Source organism: Aedes albopictus, chromosome 3, assembly GCF_035046485.1.
Source record: "Aedes albopictus strain Foshan chromosome 3, AalbF5, whole genome shotgun sequence".
Taxonomy (NCBI): domain Eukaryota; kingdom Metazoa; phylum Arthropoda; class Insecta; order Diptera; family Culicidae; genus Aedes; species Aedes albopictus.
This window is the reverse complement of record NC_085138.1, coordinates 101,451,981-101,475,617: the sequence shown is the minus strand read 5'-3', so window position 1 is coordinate 101,475,617 and position 23,637 is coordinate 101,451,981. Positions and strand designations below refer to the sequence as shown.

At 40.7% G+C, this 23,637-nt stretch overlaps 1 protein-coding gene across 2 annotated transcripts in view; it reads left to right on the top strand.

Annotated features, from left to right (window-relative positions):
- The window catches only part of LOC109410792 (dual specificity protein phosphatase MPK-4), a 25,094-nt gene extending 1,457 nt beyond the window's left edge, over positions 1-23,637 (top strand). For both annotated transcript variants that reach the window (XM_029874612.2, XM_029874607.2), the window contains exons 3-5: positions 20,861-20,960; positions 21,028-21,263; positions 21,480-23,637. In XM_029874612.2, the coding sequence (XP_029730472.2) occupies positions 20,861-20,960; positions 21,028-21,263; positions 21,480-22,123 (980 nt within the window). In that variant the 3' untranslated portion in view covers positions 22,124-23,637. The remainder of the gene's footprint in view (positions 1-20,860; positions 20,961-21,027; positions 21,264-21,479) is intronic.

Below are 23,637 nucleotides of genomic sequence, written 5' to 3'. Positions count from 1 at the left end.
ATTTTTTTTCCTGGAACTTGGATGGAATATTCCATCCATGCCAGGAGACATTAATAGCTCAAAAAATTTCACTGCCATCTCAACCCTGGCCCGAGTGGAAATTTGCTTTTCAACCCATGATTGGATTTCTAGGAGTTCTAAGACAGCAATTCTTGTGTCTTGGTCGCTTATTCTCGACCCAGGGGTTGAATGAGGGAAGTGGATCTTCAATAATTCGGTAAATGTATTGCTAGGCACTGCAGTGAGCGAACTGAATCCATAATTTCGATTTGACTGGTTTTATTTCTTTGTTGAATTCTCTGGTAGAGTTCGTAAAGAAAATTTTGAGATTAATGGTAAGTTTCCTTTTCCCAAGTAGAGCGCTCAAGTAAAATTCCGCCTTTTTCCGTATAGGGAACTGCACGCCGCGGTTGCTATGGAAAATTCTTCTAAGTCCTTGACGTTTCGTGGCCTTGTTGTTTACGATTTGGACTTAGAAAAATTTTGCTGGTTTTACTGAGGTGCACCCAGGTGGGCAGGGTGGCTTTGATTGAAATTATCAACGCGTGGTTCGTGGGTGGCGGAATGCGCGCGTTCGGGCTCCTACTCGCAAGATTATGAAACCTGACTTGACTACAGTTATGAAGTTCAGCAAGTTGTAAGGCATGATTAGCTGATGTCAGGATGAATCATTGACCACATGGTCACCACTGGCCACTCCGGGAACTTCCGGGATGACCCGAAACAACCTGGAGAACCGGTGATAGGGGTCAATTACGTTTATTTAGCAAAACATGATGAAAAACACCACGGCTCTTTTTTATGATTTTTCGTCAATTCACTTGTGACTGCATAGCAATACTGGCCATGGTTCCCATGTGCCACTTCTGAAACTTCCGGGATGCCCTGAAGAACCGACATTAGAGGATAATCATATTCTAACAGAAAAATGTGTCATGCGACGGATCTTCCTTCATGAATTTTCATAGATATGTTTGAGGTTGTATCGATGCTAGACATGGCCCCCATTATTGGCCACTTCTGGAACATCCAGGTACCCCGACGGAAACGACAACAAAAGCTAATTACGATCATACAACAAAACATGTAATGTGACCATCATGATTTTTAATTCCTATGTATGTGGTCGTATCAAAAGTGGCCACACTCTTGGTTGACCATTTCTGAAACTTTCTGGGGCGCCCTGAGGGAACCGATGGCCAGAATCAATTTGGTTCATTCAGCGACGGTTTCATCATGTTTTTCGAGAATATGCTTGTGGTTACTGCTAAAACTTAGAGAATGCCCTCAAGAGACTGATGGCATATTGAACAAACGCGTTCATATGACAAAATGTGGTGTGTAACGTAATCTTGGCTAGGTCCAGAGAAATATCTGACAGGATAAAATAATGCCTGATGGAACTTCCGAAGGATTCCCTGGCGTAATTCCTGGAGGAATCCCTTTCAAAATGTTTGAAGGCATCCTCAACGGAATTTCTTGAGAAACGTCCATCTGGGAATTCCTCCGGGTTCTCCTCCTCCAATTCCTCCAGGAGTTTCTCTAAGAGTTCATTCTAAATTTTTTCCTTAAGTAAGTATGAGAGTTTCTTCCAAAACTTCTCCGGGAATTTCTTCTGTAATTCCGCACAAAGTCCTTCCTGGAACTCCTCTGGGAGTTTCTTCTTAAGTTCCTCTGGAATTCCCCCCCGGCAGTCCCTTTTAAATTACACCAGGAGTTTCACGTAGAATTTCACTGTGAGTTTGTCATAATTTCCCCCGAGAGTTTATGCTGAAATTCTTCCACAGGCAGTTTCTCATGAAATTCCTCCGGGAATTTCCCCAGGAATTCCTACGGAAGATGCTTGTAGAATTTCTTTAGTTCATTCTAGAATATCTCTGGAAATTCCTTCTGAAATTCCTCCGAGAGTTCATCCTGGAATTCTTCCGGGAGTTCACTCTGAAGTTCACGCGGAAACTCCAACGGTAGTTCGACCTAGAATTTATCTGTGAGTTCGCCATAGTATTCCTTCAGAGTACCATCCGGGAGTTTCCTCCTAGAATTCCTCTTGAAATTCCTCATGGAACTTCCTGGATCCCAAAAATGCTTCAGGAGTTTATCACAGAATTGCTCGGATGTTCCTCTTGAAAAACGTCCGGGAGTTCCTTCAGGAAATCTTCCGGAAGTTCCTCTGGAAGTTCGTCCTGCAATTTCTCCTAAAGTTGCTTCTGGAATTCTTTCTGGAAATTCTTCTAGAATCCTTCTAGGAGTTTCTCTGGAGTTAATCTGAGAATTCCTCCCAAAATTCCTCCTTTCTTACCGAAATTTCTCTGAAGGGTCACTTTGAAACACCTTCTGAAATTCCCACAGGAGTTGCCCGTGAAATTTCTCATTAAATTTCACAGGGGACTCTACTTTTATTTCTTAGGGGGGTTTGCCTTAGAATATCTCTAGGAGTTTCTCCTAAAACTCTGGGACTTCCTATTGAAATTCCTTCTGGAGTTCCTCCTCCTCTGAGAGTTCACGCTGGAGCCCCTACGAGAGTTCATCCTGAAATCCTCCGGGAGTAAGTCATAGTATTACTTCGGATTCTCCACTTGAATACTCTCCACAAGTATCCTCCTGGTACCTCTATGAGAGTTCCTCGAAGATCCTGGAATTCCTCTATGAGTTCGTTATATTATGTCTTCGGATGTTCCTCTTGAATACCCTCCCGGAATTCCTTCGAGAGTTCCTCATGAAATGTTACCAGGAGTCCCTTCTGAAATTTCTCTAGGAATTCCTTCTGGCAGATCCTCCTGGAAATCATCAGATAGTTCTTCCTAGAATTCCTGCGGAAATCCTTTCGGTAGTTCCTCCTGAAACTACTTCGTGAGTTCATCCTAGAATTTCACAGGGAGTTTCTCATGATATTCCTGCGAGAGTTCATGCTGGAATTTCTTCGGGAGTTCCTTCTTGAGTTTCTTAGGTTATTTTTTTGAAATTCCTTCAGGATTTCCTCGAGGAATTCCTGCGGGAGCTGCTCGTGGAATTTCTCCTAGAAAGTCAACGGAAGTTTCTCCTGAAATTCCCACGGGAGTTTGACCTGGAATTTCCGTAGAAGTTCCCCTGGGATTTCCTCCCAAAATTCCTATGGCGATTTCTCCTAGAATTCCTTCGGTAGTCCTTCCTGTAATACCTTCGAGAGTTCGTAAGAGTATTTCTTCAAATGTTCCTCTGATTGTTCGGATCCTGGTGGCCGCTCTAGCTACACCAAAGTTAAGGAACTTCTGGGAGATTCCCTGGTCTTGTTCCTGGAGAAATCCCTATCAAAAGTCGTTAAAAATAATTTGTGGTGCTAGTGATTTCTGACAGATGCTGTGCCAGTTATTTTTCCAGAAGCTCCACCATGTATCATTCCATGAGTTTCGTAAAGGATTGTGCGTAGTGTTTCACCAGGGATTTTTCTGAAGATTCACTAGTAATTTATCTTGAATTCCACCACTGACTGCTCCAGAAGTTCAGCTAGAAGTTCTTCCAGAAATTTCTCCAACAGTTCCGGAGGGTATTCTTCGTGGTGTTTATCAGGGATTTTTCCTGGAAATCCATCAGGGGTTGCTCTTAGAGTGCTGTTTCATTCCCCCAACAGCGGGGGTAAAAAAAAGAGTACTGCAGGTGATTACTGCTGCCATTCCTCTCAAAATTTCTTTAGAAATTCCGCCATACAGGAACTCCGCTAAGAACTTCATACAGGAACTCCGCTAAGGTTTCCTCTAAAATTTACGCAAATTACTGCTCTTGAATTCCATCTGTTTTTTTTTTAAGAGATTCATCTAGGAGTTCCGCAAGGGCAATGCACTGCATCTGGATTATCTCTGCCAGATATTTATTCAACAATTCCAACAGAGATTTCCTCAATATATTAGTCAGAGATTCCTCAAACATTTTGCCAGACGTTTCTCAAGAAATTCCGTTGAGGATGCCTTCAAACATTTTGAAAGGGATTCCTCCAGGAATTACGCCAGGGAATCCTCCGGAAGTTCCATCAGGCATTTCAAAGGAATGAAGGAATTTCAAAAGGATAACCTAAGAAACTCAAGAAGGAACTCCCGAAGAAATTCCAGCATAAACTCTCGCAGGAATATCATGAGAAACTCCCTGTGAAATTCTAGGATGAACTCACGAAGTAGTTTCAGGAGGAACTACCGAATGGATTTCCGCAGGAATTCTAGGAGGAACTATCTGATGATTTCCAGGAGGATCTGCCAGAAGGAATTCCTAGAGAAATTTCAGAAGGGACTCCTGGTAACATTTCATGAGGAACTCTCGAAGGAATTCCAGGAGGGTATTCAAGAGGAACATCCGAAGACATAATATAACGAACTCATAGAGGAATTCCAGGATCTTCGAGGAACTCTCATAGAGGTACCAGGAGGATACTTGTGGAGAGTATTCAAGTGGAGAATCCGAAGTAATACTATGACTTACTCCCGGAGGATTTCAGGATGAACTCTCGTAGGGGCTCCAGCGTGAACTCTCAGAGGAGGAGGAACTCCAGAAGGAATTTCAATAGGAAGTCCCAGAGTTTTAGGAGAAACTCCTAGAGATATTCTAAGGCAAACCCCCCTAAGAAATAAAAGTAGAGTCCCCTGTGAAATTTAATGAGAAATTTCACGGGCAACTCCTGTGGGAATTTCAGAAGGTGTTTCAAAGTGACCCTTCAGAGAAATTTCGGTAAGAAAGGAGGAATTTTGGGAGGAATTCTCAGATTAACTCCAGAGATACTCCTAGAAGGATTCCAGAAGAATTTCCAGAAAGAATTCCAGAAGCAACTTTAGGAGAAATTGCAGGACGAACTTCCAGAGGAACTTCCGGAAGATTTCCTGAAGGAACTCCCGGACGTTTTTCAAGAGGAACATCCGAGCAATTCTGTGATAAACTCCTGATGCATTTTTGGGATCCAGGAAGTTCCATGAGGAATTTCAAGAGGAATTCTAGGAGGAAACTCCCGGATGGTACTCTGAAGGAATACTATGGCGAACTCACAGATAAATTCTAGGTCGAACTACCGTTGGAGTTTCCGCGTGAACTTCAGAGTGAACTCCCGGAAGAATTCCAGGATGAACTCTCGGAGGAATTTCAGAAGGAACTTCCAGAGATATTCTAGAATGAACTAAAGAAATTCTACAAGCATCTTCCGTAGGAATTCCTGGGGAAATTCCCGGAGGAATTTCATGAGAAACTGCCTGTGGAAGAATTTCAGCATAAACTTTCGGGGGGAAATTATGACAAACTCACAGTGAAATTCTACGTGAAACTCCTGGTGTAATTTAAAAGGGACTGCCGGGGGGAATTCCAGAGGAACTTAAGAAGAAACTCCCAGAGGAGTTCCAGGAAGGACTTTGTGCGGAATTACAGAAGAAATTCCCGGAGAAGTTTTGGAAGAAACTCTCATACTTACTTAAGGAAAAAATTTAGAATGAACTCTTAGAGAAACTCTTGGAGGAATTGGAGGAGGAGAACCCGGAGGAATTCCCAGATGGACGTTTCTCAAGAAATTCCGTTGAGGATGCCTTCAAACATTTTGAAAGGGATTCCTCCAGGAATTACGCCAGGGAATCCTTCGGAAGTTCCATCAGGCATTATTTTATCCTGTCAGATATTTCTCTGGACCTAGCCAAGATTACGTTACACACCACATTTTGTCATATGAACGCGTTTGTTCAATATGCCATCAGTCTCTTGAGGGCATTCTCTAAGTTTTAGCAGTAACCACAAGCATATTCTCGAAAAACATGATGAAACCGTCGCTGAATGAACCAAATTGATTCTGGCCATCGGTTCCCTCAGGGCGCCCCAGAAAGTTTCAGAAATGGTCAACCAAGAGTGTGGCCACTTTTGATACGACCACATACATAGGAATTAAAAATCATGATGGTCACATTACATGTTTTGTTGTATGATCGTAATTAGCTTTTGTTGTCGTTTCCGTCGGGGTACCTGGATGTTCCAGAAGTGGCCAATAATGGGGGCCATGTCTAGCATCGATACAACCTCAAACATATCTATGAAAATTCATGAAGGAAGATCCGTCGCATGACACATTTTTCTGTTAGAATATGATTATCCTCTAATGTCGGTTCTTCAGGGCATCCCGGAAGTTTCGGAAGTGGCACATGGGAACCATGGCCAGTATTGCTATGCAGTCACAAGTGAATTGACGAAAAATCATAAAAAAAGAGCCGTGGTGTTTTTCATCATGTTTTGCTAAATAAACGTAATTGACCCCTATCACCGGTTCTCCAGGTTGTTTCGGGTCATCCCGGAAGTTCCCGGAGTGGCCAGTGGTGACCATGTGGTCAATGATTCATCCTGACATCAGCTAATCATGCCTTACAACTTGCTGAACTTCATAACTGTAGTCAAGTCAGGTTTCATAATCTTGCAAGTAGGAGCCCGAACGCGCGCATTCCGCCACCCACGAACCACGCGTTGATAATTTCAATCAAAGCCACCCTGCCCACCTGGGTGCACCTCAGTAAAACCAGCAAAATTTTTCTAAGTCCAAATCGTAAACAACAAGGCCACGAAACGTCAAGGACTTAGAAGAATTTTCCATAGCAACCGCGGCGTGCAGTTCCCTATAAGCAATTTTGACATTTGTTTAAATGAACACGGAAAAACGAAAATAACTAAATATAAGTATTTTCCACACAACTCTCGAGTTCCGTGCGGGAAGCAAAATTTGATTATATAGCATAGTACCTAAATTTGAGTACCTACTGCACTGAACTACTATAGAAGGTAAATTCTACTTAAAAATGGGGTTTAAAAAAACTTGAAAATACGTTTATTTAAACAAAAGTTGAACTTTTTGTTGGGTTATTTTCACTCAAATTTATGTTTCCATAATTGAGTATGTTGAGTAAAATTCACTTATTGTCATTTCGAAATTTACCTATTTCTTCAGTTCACTGTGTTTACTCAATTTAAAGTTTAAAAAATATCTATTTTAGGGTTTTTTCGTTTTTCTTTATGGAGAATAATCAAATTGACAATTCTTACAGGAGTTCCTTGCGGGATTCATTCTTGTGGAATTTCTTAAATAATTTCTTCTGGGAATGCCCCAGTTTTTACCCTTTACACTCATAAGAAGGGTATAAATACCGCTTGGAAAACCGACTTTCGATCCGAGGCCCGCAGGGCCGAGTCACATATACCAATCAACTCAGCTCGACGAATTGAGCAAATGTCTGTATGTGCGTGTGTGTGTATGTGTGTTACAAAAAAAATGTCACTCACGGTTCTCAGCCGTCTGTTGACCGATTTGAGTTCTCTTGGAAGCAAATGAAAGCTACTACATCCTAGTAGAACGCTATTGAATTTTATTTTGATTGGACGTTCGGTTACCCAGATATCTTTCAAAGAGTGCTAGGGACTAGTGCAACTTAATTATTTTAGATATTTTTGACAAAGTGTATCACCAAAAATTTCTCAGCCGTCTATCAACCGATTTGAGTTCTTAAGGCCCCAAACGAAAGCTACTGCATCCTAGAAGAACGCTTTTGAATTTCATTTCGATTGGACATTTTGTAACCGAGATATCTTTCGGGGAGTACTTTGGAGTAATACAACTTAACTTTTTAAGAGGTCTTTGACAAAAAGCTTCATAATAAATGAATCAGCCGTGTGTCAATCGATTTGAGTTCTCTCATCACCAAATGAAAGTTGCAGCATCCTAGTAGTATGCTATTGAATTTCATTCCGTTTGGACATTTTGTTTCCTAGATATCTTTCGAGGAGTACTTAGGAGTAATAAAATTTACGCTTTTGAGAGATTTTTGATAAAGTTTATCATAATAAATTTGTTTAAACATTCCATACAAGATTATATTAGATTCCGTCTGGCATTTCTGGTAGTTGAGCCCATGGCCGATGATTCTGTTATGGAAAGCAATCAACTTGATGCCAAATCTTTTCTAGAATGACCAAAAATCACAATCATAAATAGTAATAATTTTAATAAGTGTAAGAAGGGTTCTGTTCACCATAGGTGGATTAATTCAGGTTTTTTGTTATGCTTCTGAAATTCTTCCGGTAGTTTCTTCTGGAACTCCTCAAGTCGTTTCTTTAGGGATTTCTACAACAGTTACTTTTGAGATTCTTCTAGAAGCACTTTCTGGGTGTTCTCCTAGAGTTCTCCCAGAATTCCTCCAGGATTTCCTCGGGAATTCCTCCAGAGTTCTCCTGGAGGTTTTTTTTAGGAACTCCTGGAGATATTCCCGAGGAGCTTTTGGGGCAATTTCCGAGGAACTCTTGAGGGAATTTTCGTGGAACTCCTTGAGGTTACAAAGAACTCGTGAATAAAGTTTTAAGGAACACCTTGACGAATTCACATGGATGAATTCCTGAGAAACTCCTGTGAAGTCTTCAAAAAACTATCGGGAAAGTGTAGAATCAGCATAAATTAAAGACACAGAAATAAAAATAAAAAAAAAACTATCGGGATCTCCTAGGACAATTGCCGAGCAACTCCTGAAAGAGTTCGCGAAGTTATAGAGGAATTTCGTGAAAGAATTTCCGAGGAACTTCTAGTAGAATTCTCGAAGACCTCCTGAAGAAATTCCCAAGCTACTTCTGGAAAAGAATCGCAGGGAACTCCTGGGGAAATTTTTGAGGAAGTCCTGGAAGAATGCTCAAGAAGCTTCTGAAAAAAAAAACAGCCGAGCAACTCCTGGAAAAAAATCCCAAAGACCTCCTGAAGAACTCCTTGAGGAATTCCAACGGAGATCCTGGAGAAATTTCCGAGAAGCTCCTGGAGCAACTACTTACTGAAAAAAAAAACACCCGGAACAATTCTATAGAAGAAGTCCTGGATAAATTCCCAAGGCATTTCTGCAGAAGTTCTCAGGCAACTCCTGGAAGCATTTCCTGGGAACTTCGGGACGGTTTCCCAGGGAACTCCTAGAATAGATACCGTGGAACTCCTGAAGAAATTACCGAGGAGCTTCTGGAGGAAACCCCCAGGAACTCCTGGAGCAATTCCCGTGGACCTCCTAGAGGAACTCTTGTAGGAATTTCCGAGAAGCTCTTTGAGAAATTCTAGGTATTCCTGCAAGAATTCTCGATCAACTCCCGGAAAAAAAATCCCAAGAAACTCCTGCACGATTTTTCGAGGAACTGCTGAAGGAATTTCTGAGGAAATCCTGGAAATATTCCCGGGAATTCCTGGAGAATTTTCCAAGGAACTCCTTGAGGACTTCCCATGGAACTCCTGGATGAAGTCACAAAGAACTTCTGGAGAAATCCCAATGAACTGCTGGGGGAATTTTCGATGAACTCCTGGAGATATTCCCAGGGAAAGTATGGATGAATTCCTGGTGGAACTTCCGAGCCTCTCCTGGAGCACCAATGGAAACTTTCTCACATATTCTTAAAACTGTGAAGGAATTCCCAGTCTTCAGACAAACAGAGAAACCTCTGTCTGGACGAATATTTACCAGACATCTCACGAATACGTTAGTTCATCTTGAAAATTTTCAGACTGTTCCCGATAAATAACCCCACATCGTCCCAAAATCACCAATGAAATTCCCGCCTTACGGACATCTTAGATATCCTCACACACTTAAAACTGATTCTCGAGCTCGGCAGAAATATTTGCTGGTTCATAACGGCAATTCAAAATTTTGCTGACATTTCGGCAAACAAAATGTTTTTGCCGAGATTGTTCAAAACATTTTACCGAAATAAACCTGCAGATAAACCTGATCTACATTTCCGAGCATTTGGTTATGTTCCAGCTTCTCCAAGCATCCTTAAATTATCGTGCACTAGCTTTCCAGAATAACCAATTTCTGTCCCGTATTGGTATTACAGATTCTCCTCAAAAACCTACTCACAAAACATTCTCAGTAAACTGAAGTTGTTTTGTTTACCGCAATTTGCTCACAGAATCACATACATCGACATATTATTCCGTACGGAAAATTAACTAATGCCATCTGTTGGCAAATCCGTTCGTCTGCAAATTACTCATCAACTGCGAACGCCTAAGTAATTTTGATTGCACAAGTTTGACGTGACCATTACTTGTCCTATCCTTTCACACAGTACTTACCAAGCGGAAACTAGCCTTAAAAAAGATCGAAGTAGTTTCTAGAGAATTGCCCGATAATATCCATTGAGAAATTCCCAGATATATTTCCTTCGAATAATTCATCATTATCCGAGAAAAATTCATAAAGATACCCAGGAGGAACACTTGACAGAATTCCGGGATAGAATCCCTTTAACCTTCCGTAACTCGCGCGGTTGACTACCTGCGTCAGCACCACGCTAATGCTGAGTACAAAAAGCGAGATTTTTTCAACGTGTTGTACAAAATACAACAGCGCGATCGTTCGAGGGTTAATATAATTCATAAGAAGTCCCTATAAGAGATCCAGAGACATTCCTAGAAGTCTGCAGATATTCTCTAAAATAATTTTGGAAAAGTCTCTGAACAACTCCTGAGTTTAAGGGAGGAAATTTCTGTAAAAATACCGGAAAAACACCGAGAGGCATCTAATGCAGAATACGGGGAAGAACATCTCCAATAATTCCCGGTAAAATTCTTGGAGGGATACTTGGAAAATTTTCGGAAAGAGACTTTGGAAAAATTTTGGGAAAAATGTAGAAAGAACTGCCTTTTAAAAATGAATAAAAAGGTTTGAAAATATATGGATGAAGTGCCTTTAGGAAACCCTGGAAGAATTCCAGTAGGAAAAGTACCTGAAGAAGTCCTTGAAAGGATTCAAGGAAAAAATTCTATGAGAGAAATTACGGGAAGAATTTTGGAAGTAATTCTGGCAGGATTTCGCGGGGAGTTCCTTGTTAAAGTTCCGGAAAGAATTTTTGAAATAATTCTGGGAGAAATCCCTGAAAAACTTCTGGGACGAATAAGGTATGCGCACAGCAAAATCTGGCCAAAGAAAAACAAGCAGTAATAATTCATTCCAACTTATTCCCAAATCAAAAGCAATTCATCGTAAAAAATCATCAATTTACTTTAAATCAACATCAAGACATTGCTGATTTGACTTGTTATATCCGTCATCTCGAGTTTTGAGCTTGAGTCCTTCCGTAAAGTTTTGCACAGTACCTTCGACCGCATGCCAAGAAATTTTTACCACCTTTGTGTCAAAATCAATCTTATTTTTCGATGAAAGCTGTCGTTCTTGACATTTTTTGAAGGTTCCAATTCACGGTTACTCAATATTTTTCAATTGGGTTGAGTTTTGAAGTGTATGAGATTTCACGTTTTTTGGAAAAATGCAGTACAATTTCTACATAGTTTGCTGCATACAAACGCAAGCATTCTCCGCCAAAAACAGGGGACAAAAATCAATTCAAATCAATACACAATATCTAAGCTTTTGAATAAGGGGTGCCAGCAATTATTCCCGACATTTCCCGTAGTGAAAAAGATGATTTGCTGTACATGTATTTCTAAAAGTTCGGTTTTTCAAACCACAAATTCATATTGTTGACCAAACTATGTACTACTTGCCAAACTTCGATTTTTTCTTGCTCTTAAGTTGATCTGCAACCTTTCCAGGTTGTAATGATGTATAGAACCGAATACTTGAAAGTTAACTTAGGTCTGCGGGGACGGTCGCTTTAATGTACATTGTCAGATTTTCAGCACGATTGTGCAAAAACTTTTCGAGGACTTCTTGTTCCCTTGACTCTATTTTAAACACAATGTCAAAATATATCCCGAAGTGAATATTTTTCGATTCCTTACACAATAAGCTTTCATTTGCGCCAGAGATTGCCACGATTCGTTGAAAATAGAGAAATTTCTATCCAAAATGCGGTGGCTAGATTTTGCTGTGTGCATACCTTATCCAGAAGAATATAAAAATAAATCTTCAGACAGATATCCCGTAGATAGTCGTGGAAAAACTTTGCAAAAAATCCATGGAAGAAATCTGAACTAAACTTTAGGAATAATTCCCAGAAGAATCACTGTATATTTTCCAATTTTAAATTTCTGGTGAAATTCCAGAAGATTTCACTACACAATTCTGGAAACACCGAAAGAAAACCCTGGAAGAATTCGAATAATTCCATTCCATGTGGAGCCTCGTAGCCGTGCGGTTAGGGTCACCAAGCTTATAATCGCACCATGCTATGGGGTGAGGGTTCGATTCCCGCTTCGGGCGTTGAAACTGGGGTGAGGGTGAGAATAGTTTTTCCCCCGTTTCCACTGGTGCATGCTCCGTTGTCCGTTGTCTAATGTTAAGTTTAAAACAGTCTGTACAGCCGAAAGTTGAAGACGTTGTGCGTGTCTTTTTGTCCGTGTCTTTTGAAATTCAAGAGTATTTCTCAAACATGTTCATGAATAATCTATGAAAGAATTGTAAAAAAAAAACCTTAAAGAATTTCTGTAACATTTTACAGATTCCTGTGAAAAATGCCTTGAAGAATTCCGAGAGGAATCCTTGAAATTCCATGAGAAATATTTGGGAAAATTCCAGAATTTTTAACTTAAATTCTTGGAGAAATCAATGTAAAATGTCAGAAACAATCCCTGAGAGGAAAAGCAGATTTCCAAATAAAATCCTTAGAAGTGAAATATTTTGGAAATTTTCCGAATAAAATTTCTTGAAGAATTTCGGTAGGAATTTCTTGAAAAAATCCTTAAGAAATTCTTGAAAAGAAAAGAATTGCAAGAACAATTTCAGGAAAAATCATTGTAGGAATTCCCAACTAACATTTATTGTGAATGTAAACGTCAACAAAGCGTAAACAACAAACATTTATTGTGAATGTAAACGTCAACAAAGCGTCCTCAATACGGACTGATGCTGAGTTACTCAGTTGTACACAATGATGCAAATTATCACCTCACTAGTGCTCATCACAACTCATCAACTGTATATTTATCGCGTGCGATTGAACTTTGCACTGATCAGCGATGACCAGCAGCAAAGAGGTGGCAAAACGAACATGATGTAAATCACAAACGATTTTGCACACATCTGAGGCTGTGGCCATAGTGGGTAAGGTGAGATGCGATCGGATGCGATAAGTTATGAGATGAGAAGATGGATGTTTTTTTTTTTCTCCCTTATTGGCACAGACCTACTGGTCCATATCGAGAGGGATGTTTGATAGGCCATAGTGCATGAGGTTGTCAATGAGGGTGCGCATGTTGTTTTCACATCCGTTTTCGCCTATTTCGTGCGCATCAACGACTCGCGTGATTTGATCGATGAAGTCGCTTGTATGTTGAAGCGCTTCTTTGGATGTGGGTAGTGAAATGATCGTTTCATCTATAAGAGCGGAAAAATAAAATGCACCCGCTTTTTGTTTTGCGCGGGTCGTTTTTTTTTTGCTATAACTTTTGATCCTGTTGCAATGACAAAAACCGACCAGTTCAAAAAAAAAATCTGGTGTAACTGTACAAGATTGAGATCATTGAATTTATTATTTGAGAAATAATGTATAACATGTAATCATATCCGTGTGAGTGATGTCTTTATGTATACACATATTTTTACTTTTCGAACTGGGCTATCTGAGTGTTGATTTCAATTTATTTAAATCAATATGAGACTGTTATACTGATTTTTGGCATTAAAACATTACTTGATTGTGCTGACCTCGGCAAAAAGAAACAACAATTCGGCAAGTATGTATTATTTAAGGATATAGGTTTTTTTTATTACAAAATTTTCGGCGATATCTACGAGAAAAGATGTCTCTAATAAGTACAAAATATTCATCATAAGGACTGTATCGTTAATTATGAGCACATCTTTGAGGCCCTGTATTAAAAAGACTAAGTCTTATTTGGACAACTGCTGTGTGTTTATGTGTTGCTAGCGTTGTAAACAAAAGATAACCTTCATTAAAAGTTAAAGTTTTTCCTCAAGTGGAGCAACGCGAGTGATTACGGATGAGAAGCGAAAATCGATTGTGACCAGGTACTGCTATGAAAAATGATTATCGCTAAGAAAATTAGCAAAAGTTGGAGGTGTTAGCGTTTTTTCTGTTCAAAATGCTGTCAAACAATTCGGTATGCATAACACACTGATAGACTCACCCGGACGCGACAGAAAACCAGGTGTGCCAAGTCAAATTTGGACAGCAAAATATGCAAAATCTCCAAAAGAAAAAAGGAGGTATTCATCATAGATTGCGCAAAAAGTGTGGAACGACTATTGGTATGGTTCAGCGCGCCAAGGAGGAAAAGGCAATGAACCCTTCAAATTGCCCGCACATTAAAAAGTATTTGGCTTTGATGAAAGGGAAACTACGCAAAAGGATAGAGGAGCAGAGGACGTCATCAAATTAATGAAAAACTGGGCCAACCCAAGCACAACCATCAACGGAACGGTTGTCCAAAACCTTATGAAGAACACCAAGAAAAAGGTGCAAGACCTGGCCAGATCCACGAATAAAATGATACCATGGGCTTTTCTGATGGTCAATAAACAATGTAATTGAATTTAATTTACAAAACAAATAAAACATTTTCAGATACAGCAATTTTCAGGTGTACTCATTAATAACGATACAGTCCTTATATTAGGTAGAAGAGTATCAATCGAAATTGATGTCTTACTATTTTCGTTAATGGATCTAGTTTTGCCTGAAAAAGAAAAAGCAGAACTTTTCAATCAGAATCCTTTTAGCAATTAAGTTGAATACCATGAAACCTTAAACTTTCTAACTTGCACATGAATAACATGCACTGAACAAACGACCATATGAAACATTGATCACTTTATTCAAATCCCGAACAGAGAAAGTAAAATGTTTTCTTATTACACATATAATAACAAAATTATGCTGTAAAAAACTTAAACGATTTGATGGAATACTATTTTATATACAATGAAATATGTTATTTTACATAGTGATCGATAGACAATATGATAAATTTTTATTACATCCGGTCCATCAAAATGCATCTAATGTTAAAAAGCATTGAGTTACGTTTAAAAACAACAACATATTAACGCATTTTATATTACCTACTAGCATTCCCAACACATTAAATCCGCCTTGCTTTACATACACAACGAGCGCAATCATAAAATCCATTCCCGACAAGCATTCTCTTGCGTTCTCTTGCGATCACATGCGTCGAAGCAGCTCCATCGCATCTCAACACTCATCGCAACTCATCTACTATGTACGGTTTATGCGTTCTGCATATAGTTTCCACAGAGTGTGCTTCGACGCTTATCCGATCTCTTATCTCTTTGCATCGCACCTCAGCCACTATGTGCTCAACGTGACTGTGCCGTCACACGCTCGCCCGAACAGCCGAACCATACCGAATAGGTTGGTTTGCGAAGCTACGGCACGAACGCTCGACACGCACACAGAAGCAACATTCGCATGTACCGATACCATACTCTTAAAGCTTCCAGCCAACGATGCTTCGCGATAAGCTGTCGAAAAGCATCGAAAGCGATGAAAAGAGATGCTTGGCTAGAACGCAACGGCTCAACGGCGAAAAGGAAGAGTCAACTATGCTGATCAGTGTTGAGCCCGTTCGTGTGCTACTCGTATGGGAGGTTGATTGAATAAAGCGAGGATGGGTGGAAACGTATTCGTTGTCGAAAGCAAATCGCATCATTTCGCGAATGTTTTCATCAAATAGCAAGCTTGGTTGTACATATGGACGGAAGCTTCTATGCAAGCCCTATACCAATGAATCTGGCGAACTTAATTCACATGTATATGCTGTGCGAGTAGCTTTTATGCAACCAAGTCATAGCTCTTTTCTCGGCTCCTATGTAACCACTAACTGAATAACATCTTGAGAAGGCGCTTTTTCAGCCTTTTCACAGTTGTTGAATAATGGTTATACGGCATCCCCAAATTGATCGATTAAATATAATTAGATTATGGATACCATGATGCAATACACGCGGAACTGGAATTACCACTTTTAAAATTGAATAATTAAGGTATTTGCCGCTACTTGGAATCGAACTGCCGATCTCCATATCCACTGGTCCCGACGATGTCCTCGCTGCCACACTGTTATATATACATAGCATAGAAAATAGCTCGTTTTGTTTTACTCCAGACAAGGCTTCATAATTGTGCCACAAGATACCTTACCCAACTTTATCTTGCTGCAAAAGCTTGTGAAACGTCAAACGCAATAAAGTTTACAGTGAACAAGCTGTGTGGTTGCGCCATCAGGTTCTTCGTCACAGCTTCTAGCTGAAAGAGTGTTCTTCGAACAGCTACGAAGCGCTGCTCTTATGTGTATTTGACAACATTACAAAACTTATTTATAAAAGCAGCTGCTGTATTGGCTGGGACTCGATTTGCACATCTTCCGGCAAATCTTCCGGAATTGAATTAAAGTGCAATAAAGGCAACCCCAAATAATTTCACAGCACAGAGATGGATAGCTGTAAAGAATTTGTGTAGTAGCTATATTTTCCGCTTAAAGTTTGTTTTGACAATAATGTTTACATTCGACAAGCCGTGTTGGTATACCAACAGTGCCAACAGTTTCTTTATTACAGCTTCTAGCTGTAATGAAATCGCATAATGGCCTTCAAAGCGCTGCTGGTTTGGGGATTTGTCAGTATAACGAACTATACTGTATAGTAGCAGCTGTTTTATTAGTGGGGACTCCTATTCGATGTGTTCAAGTTTTCACATCTTCCGGGAAATCTCCCGGAGTTGGAATAGAGTGGAGTAAAGGCAGCCCCAGTGACAAGCAATGGATTTCTGCAAACCGAGTTTGGTAGCTGTATGGTGCTCGTTTTGCAGTCGTGTATTAGCTTATAATTTATATTTGACTAGCTTTCCTTTTATTCAGCGTTGACTGCTTTTACTCGATGGTTACACAACAGAAAGCAAATGACTGAAGCTTATAGCGCTGAAAATGTAAGTTGGGTTCTTGGAGTAATCAATGTAAAAAATCCAGAGACAATCCCTGAAAAAGCAGATTTCCAGATACCCTAGGAGAAGTGAAATCCTTTGGAAACTTTCCGAATAAAATTTCTTGAAGAATTTCGGTATGAAATCCTTGAAAAAAATCCTTAAGAAATTCTTGAAAAGAAAAGAATTGCAAAGAGAATTTCAGGAAAAATCCTTGTATCTTAGAAGAACCTTGAAGAAATCCAGGGAGAATTTCTACAAAAAATCTGAAAAAAAATCTTTTGAGACGTCCGGACGAATTACCTGGAGATATACCTGGTTTGAATCTCCGGAATAAAATGCGTAAGGATTTTCAGGAAGAATTCCGGAAGTTATTCTTGAAAACAAAATTATTGAAAGAGTTTTAGATTAATTCCGGAGTTTATGGGAAGAAATTTCTGAAAAAAATATCGGGAGGAATGCTACTAGGATTTCCACGAGCAGTCCCTGAATAAAAAAAAAATCCGAGACAAATGCCTGAACGAATTCCGGGAGGAATCTAAACGAATATTTTCGGATTTGCCATCTGAAATGATTTCTGGCAGGATTAGCAGGAGGAGGCATAGTTGGAATATTCCCGCCGGGAGGTACCTTTAGAGAAATGCCAAGCAAGCATGGGAAAACTCATTCGCTCACCCGAATGCCGGCGATGCAAACTAGCAAAAAGAACGCCAACAACCCAATGCTGCGTGAGAGCACGGCGCACTAAGAACGAACGCAGCACGAACGGCTCGCCACCGACGCCAACGAAGCGATTCAGGAGAGAAACAAATAGAGAGCGAAATGAATCAGCTTGCATCGGTGTATACGAAAAGAACGTTCGCTCTCTCAACTACCGAGTGGCATTCAGCTGATTGAATCAAAACGCACTCACTGATTCAATTCCCAGTACTGAATGCTTCCACTGAACGCTAAATGAACGTTCCAAAACGAATGCTCTCGCACCCGACTCAGAACGCAAACATTCGTTCAATATTGGTTCGTTCGCCTTCGGCACACAGATTCGATAGCGATTCATTCGGCCGCCGTTGCTTGCGTCGCCCGGTGCTCGGCGATTAGAAAGAAGGGGCAATGAAAGTAGAAAGATTTTGCTTGGCTGGGGGAGAAGCACACTCGCATCAGATTGTGCGTGGATGAGAGTGAGGGATACGCAATAAATTAATGATTTTTTCCCATCCTTGATGCCAAGAAAATGCTTAGAGGAGCCCTTTCAAGTATTCCGGGAACAACCCCTGGAAGAATCTCAGAGGAATTTCACGAGAAATCGCTTCAGGAATTCAGGAAGGAACTCCTGAAAGACTTCTTGGAAGAATTCCAAGATGGATCGTAACACACACCGGTAGGAATCCTTGGGAGGATTCTCAAAGAAATTCTTGAAGATTTCCTTAAAAAAATCTGGCAGGAGTTCAGGAAAAAAATCCGGATCAAGCCCTTGGGAGAATTCTGGTGAGAACCTATGAAAATCTGCGAGTGTAACCCCTGGAACAATGTCGTAAAAAGCACTGGAAAAAATCTAGGGCAAAATCGTGGAAAAAAATCGGCATAAAACTGTAGAAGAGTTGCGGGAGATACCCCTGAAAATTTTCCGGGATTAGTCCTTGGAAAAAAATATGGAGATGTTCTTTGAATAATTCCGGAAAATGGTCCTGGAAGATTTCCGGATGGAATTTTGTAAGAATTCTGGTTCCATAGAAGGGAGAATTTTAGTAGAAAATCTTTAGAAAGTTTTCGTGAAGATTTTTTGAGAAATTCCAAAAGCATAACTGTTATTATTCCAGGGTAAATTTTCCACAGAAATCCGGAATAAATCTTAGAGAATTCCGGAATCAATGCCTGCAAAAGTTCTAGGAGAAATGTTAACAACACTTCCTGGGAAAAAATCTGAAACAAATCGGATTGAAATCCTTGAAAGAATTCCTATGAAATATTTCCGAAAGCATTTTTTGCAATAACTTCGGAATGAGTCCCTAGAAGTTCTCCTAGAGAAATTTCTAAAGAATTCCGAGAAAAATCCTAGGCAGAATGATGAGAGGGAATCTTAGAAAAATCCTGAAAATCTCTGAACAGTCTGGAAAAAAATGTTCAGAATATTTCCGGAAGATCCTTCGAAAGAATTTTGAGTAAAAAAATCTGATAGGTTTAAAAAAGATAAGAAGAACTCCTGGAGGAACACATGGAAGAATTCTGAAAAAAAAAACCATGGAATATGTATGGGAAGAAGTTCGACAGAAACTGTAAGAATAATTCTTAGAAGAATTTCTAAAGGATTCCGGGAGAAGTTATTAGAAAAAAATCCGAGAAAATCCTAAAACAACGAGAAAGATTTTTTTTTTTTTGAAAAATAAAATGTTCTTGAAAAAATTGGGATGGAACCTTGGAAGAATTCTGAAAGAATTCTGGGAGAAATCTGTAACCCATTCGGGAAAAAAAGTCCGTAAATGAAAAGAAATCTGGGAAGAATCCTTGGAATGAGGAACATCGCTGAATGAATTGGAATCCATGTTAAAATTAAAAAAAAACGGAACGAATTTATTAGAGGATTCTGAGAGTACATCTAGAAAAACTCCAAGAGAAATATTTGAAAATATCTCGAGAGTAATTTTTGAAAGAATACTGAAAGGTATTGTATAAGGATTATTGAAAGGAAGAACTGAAATAGTTCCAGCAAGAATTCGCGAGAAAATTCCGGTATGAATTCCCTGGAACAGTTCCCGGTTGAGTTCTGGGAGAAATCTCTGAGGGCTTCTGAGATATTTCGTGAATTCCATGAAAAACGCCGTTAGAAATTGCCTGAAGAATCCGGGAGATATTCTGGTATTGATCTGTAGTAAATCTGGAAGAATCCGTGGAAGACGGAAGGCGATCATTGAAAAAATGTCACTTATATTTATATTTTGGGAAAATTCCTGGAAGAGTCCCAGGAGAAAATCTGGGGAGAATTCCGGAAGAAGTTCCTGGAATAGTTTCGGGAAGAATAAATGAGTAATTCCAACTGGATCCCCTGGGACAATTTTGGAACAAAGTCAAGCCAAAAAAGTAAAAAGAGAAATTTCTGGAATAATTTTGCCAGATATCTGTAGGCAGTGATGGAAAACTGTGAGGAATGCAGCTGAGTAAACACAAACGCAAAGCTATCCTACTCGTGAACAACAGAAGCCAGAATATATTCGCACTTCCTTCACTCGCGAGCTAACGAAGCTGGTCGCACTCGTGATTGATTCGCGAAGCAGCTTCGAACATTTTTCAATTTTGTGAAAAAACGAATTTACACGGCCGACAGATTAACTTTTCAGGAATAATAAAGCACAAAACACTACTATCTGATGGATAACTGCTTGTATTGCTATTAAAATCGCACTAAAATGCAATTCCCGCATTTCCACTTGTTCTTCGCGAATAAAAATGAGTGTTTTTGTTTTTGTTTTGCTTCATACTCGTGAAGCAAGCGGGTGCGAATAAACTCACACACGGCTTACTCTCGGCACCATGAGTAAACCGTTTGTTGCTTTTACACTCGCGAGTTGATTCACGATGAGAGTGTTTCCATCTCTGTCTGTAGGATATTTCAGAGAGATGTCTGAATTCCGGAAGATACCCCTAGGGTAATTTCAGGAGTAGTCTTTGTTAGAAATCCGGCATGTATCTTATTTAAAGTTCCGTGATAAATCATAGAAAAAATTCTAGAGACTTCTCTAGAAGAATTTTAGGAGAAATCTTTGGAAGAATTACGAAAGTAATCCCTGGTATATTTTTTTTATTTTTATTACCGAGAATTTTAACTTATGCTAATTCTACACTTACTCTGGAAAAATTCCAAAGAGAGTTCCCGGAAGAATTCGTGAAGAAATCATTAGAAGTATTCTGAAAGATGCTCCTATAATAAATCCGGGAAGAATTCCAGGAAGAATTTAAACTGAAGAAACTTTAACTGTTTTCTTATCTATACTTTCTGCAGCTTCTGATGTACCAAGGGAAGATCTAATTAAGCACTTTGAAGACACGAACAACTTCATTCGGGAAAGCTTGGAAGAAGAGCGAAATGTGCTGGTTCATTGGTGAGTACATGGATATCATAATGTACATTGTAACTGTTTGAGTCATTGATCGTTTCCTTCCCTTCAGCTACTTTGGTGTGAGTCGCAGTGCCACCATAGTGATCGCCTACATCATGAACAAATACAAACTAACCTACGATGCGGCCCTGCAGCGGGTCAAGTCCAAACGGCGATTCGTGATGCCCAATCCGGGCTTTATTAACCAGTTGAAACTGTTTAGCATCATGAACTATCGGATCGATCCGCAGAACGAGAAGTACAAACTGTTCCGGCTGAAATTGGCGGCGGATAACGTACGAAAAGGTAAGCTTCAAAATGTCTTAAATAGTTCGCAAATTTTAAGTTCGGCGACGATTTAGTCAAGCACTTACTGATTTAAGAATGAAATACTTTCCAAAACTGAAAAAGAAGCCACCCTAAGCAATACCAAGTGTCCGATAAGTTTGGAGAAATTGACGAGGCGGTTTTGGGCTGTACATGTGTTTAGTCCAGTTTTAAAGATTTTTTAACCCATTACAGCCAAACGTCTTCCGGTGAACTGCATGGATGTAGTGAAGCCTGATCCGGCCGTCACGCAGGAAACGCCCGAACCGATTGTCTACCGGTGCCGTAAATGTCGCCGCGTGGTCGCCACCAAGAGCAATCTCCTAACGCACAAGCAGAAACCTCCAGGCCATTCACCAGCCAAGCACCACAATTCGTTCGGCGACGTAGCTGGATTGAACGACGATGAATCCGACACCGAACAGCAGCTATCCAAGGAAGACGGAGTCGCTCCTTCCGGCTCGGCAGAAGGTACGGCGGCTGACAGCGCAGCAACGGAGGAGAAGGTCTCTTGCAAAGAGAGCGTGCCATCGATGAGCCACGTGACGGAGCAGATGCGACGCAGCTCGATCAGCAGCGACCAGAGTCAACGGTCATCGGAGAAGGACGGGATTTGCAGCAAGATCTACTTCACGGAACCGCTTGCCTGGATGACCGACATCTTCCACAACACCCAGGGCCGGCTGTACTGTCCCAAGTGCACGGTCAAGCTCGGCAGCTTCAACTGGGTGATGGCCACCAAGTGTCCGTGCGGGGCGGAGATCTATCCAGCGTTCTACCTGGTGCCGTCCAAGACGGAGTACTCCACCGTGGTGCAGAACGTGCAGGTGACGGTGTAATTGCGGTCGGGAGGTTGAGGGAAGGTAGGTTTTACTTTTTTGGGAAAGGCGCTGTGAAAGGCGGCATGCGATTGCGAATTTATTTTATCTAGTTCAATTGCGGAAGAAAGTTTAAAGAGAGTTGGAGGCTGTAGGCGCACACTTTAGGCAAAATTCTTACCGCCGAAAGCTCGGGAACAAGTTCTATCGCATCTGGGAAAAGTTTCACCTAGTCGATTGTAGGTATTGTATAGTTGGTGAAGTTTTTAAAGTGTGGATCAATGCGAACAGCAGGCACAAATAAAATCAAATTGAATATCTTCCTAATCAGTACACAAACATTAGCTTGGTCACATTGACTGATGGATAAAATTCTTGAGGTAGCGTGACGACGACAGCTATGCTGTGTGCTTTTCTATCTCGTAGGCAAAATACATTTATATAATGCTATAAAGGTACATTAAGTCTGGTTCACTTCGAGAGGCGGAACATGCTTGAAGAGAATGTGCAAGTGGAGTCTTCAAGCGACGCGGAACTGCTAAGTGAAGAATTGACCACGAATCTTATTGAACACTAAGGCAACACCAGGATCAAGAACAACAATAGCTGAAATTGGAAGGACACGGTGGGCAGGGCATTACGTGAGAATGTTGGATAACGACTTGTGCTGGCCTCGAATTCGATTCATGAAAGAAATCAAGACAAGGGTCTACATAGTCGCAAGGATTCATTCCCGAATATTTAGCAAGACCTTGCTGACGGTGTCTGGGTTCGATTACTGGTCCTTCCAGAAGCTTTTCTGAACGGCAACTAGGTACAGCCAACCCTTTCTTGTTTCGTGAAATGATTGACTCAGTGGATATACCCTGATTGGTATGTCTCTAAATTAAAGTGTATAAAGCTAAAATGTGCGGTACCGACTGCCGCCACGCTACGACCTAGGGCAACTGACATAACCGGATGCCGCCTCAGTATTTGCAAGGAATCTAGAGGCATCCTTGCCAGACGAGGGCGAGCTCCATGAGAACTGCTGGAGTACGTAAAAGCCGTCATCCATGATGCTACCTAGAGCATCGAAGAAACTATTTGGTTCGACGAGGAGTGCAAAGAGATTTTGCAGGAGAAGAATGCAGCGCAGCCAATAATGCTGCAGCGTAGGACCCGACAGAATGTGGAACGTTACAAATGGAAGCAAAAGCAGCAGCCCGCCTTTTTTTGGGAGAAGAAACGCTGTCTGAAAAAGCGGAACGCGAGGAAATAGAATTGCTATGCCGTTCTCGAGATTCATAGAAGTTCTGGCTACGTGACGCGAATCGAAATGTGCCATGGTAAGGACGGGCGCCTTATGACGGACCGACGTGAGGTGATCGAAAGGTGGAAGCAGCACTCCGACGAACACCTGAATGATGTAGAGCATGCAGGTACTGCAGCCGGAAGAATGCGGTGGGCCATGCTTCATTAATGCAGAAAAACAACCCTGCAAAGTTGGTTTGCCGCATATTTGGTTGGCACAAGCAGAGATAGCATGCTCCTCA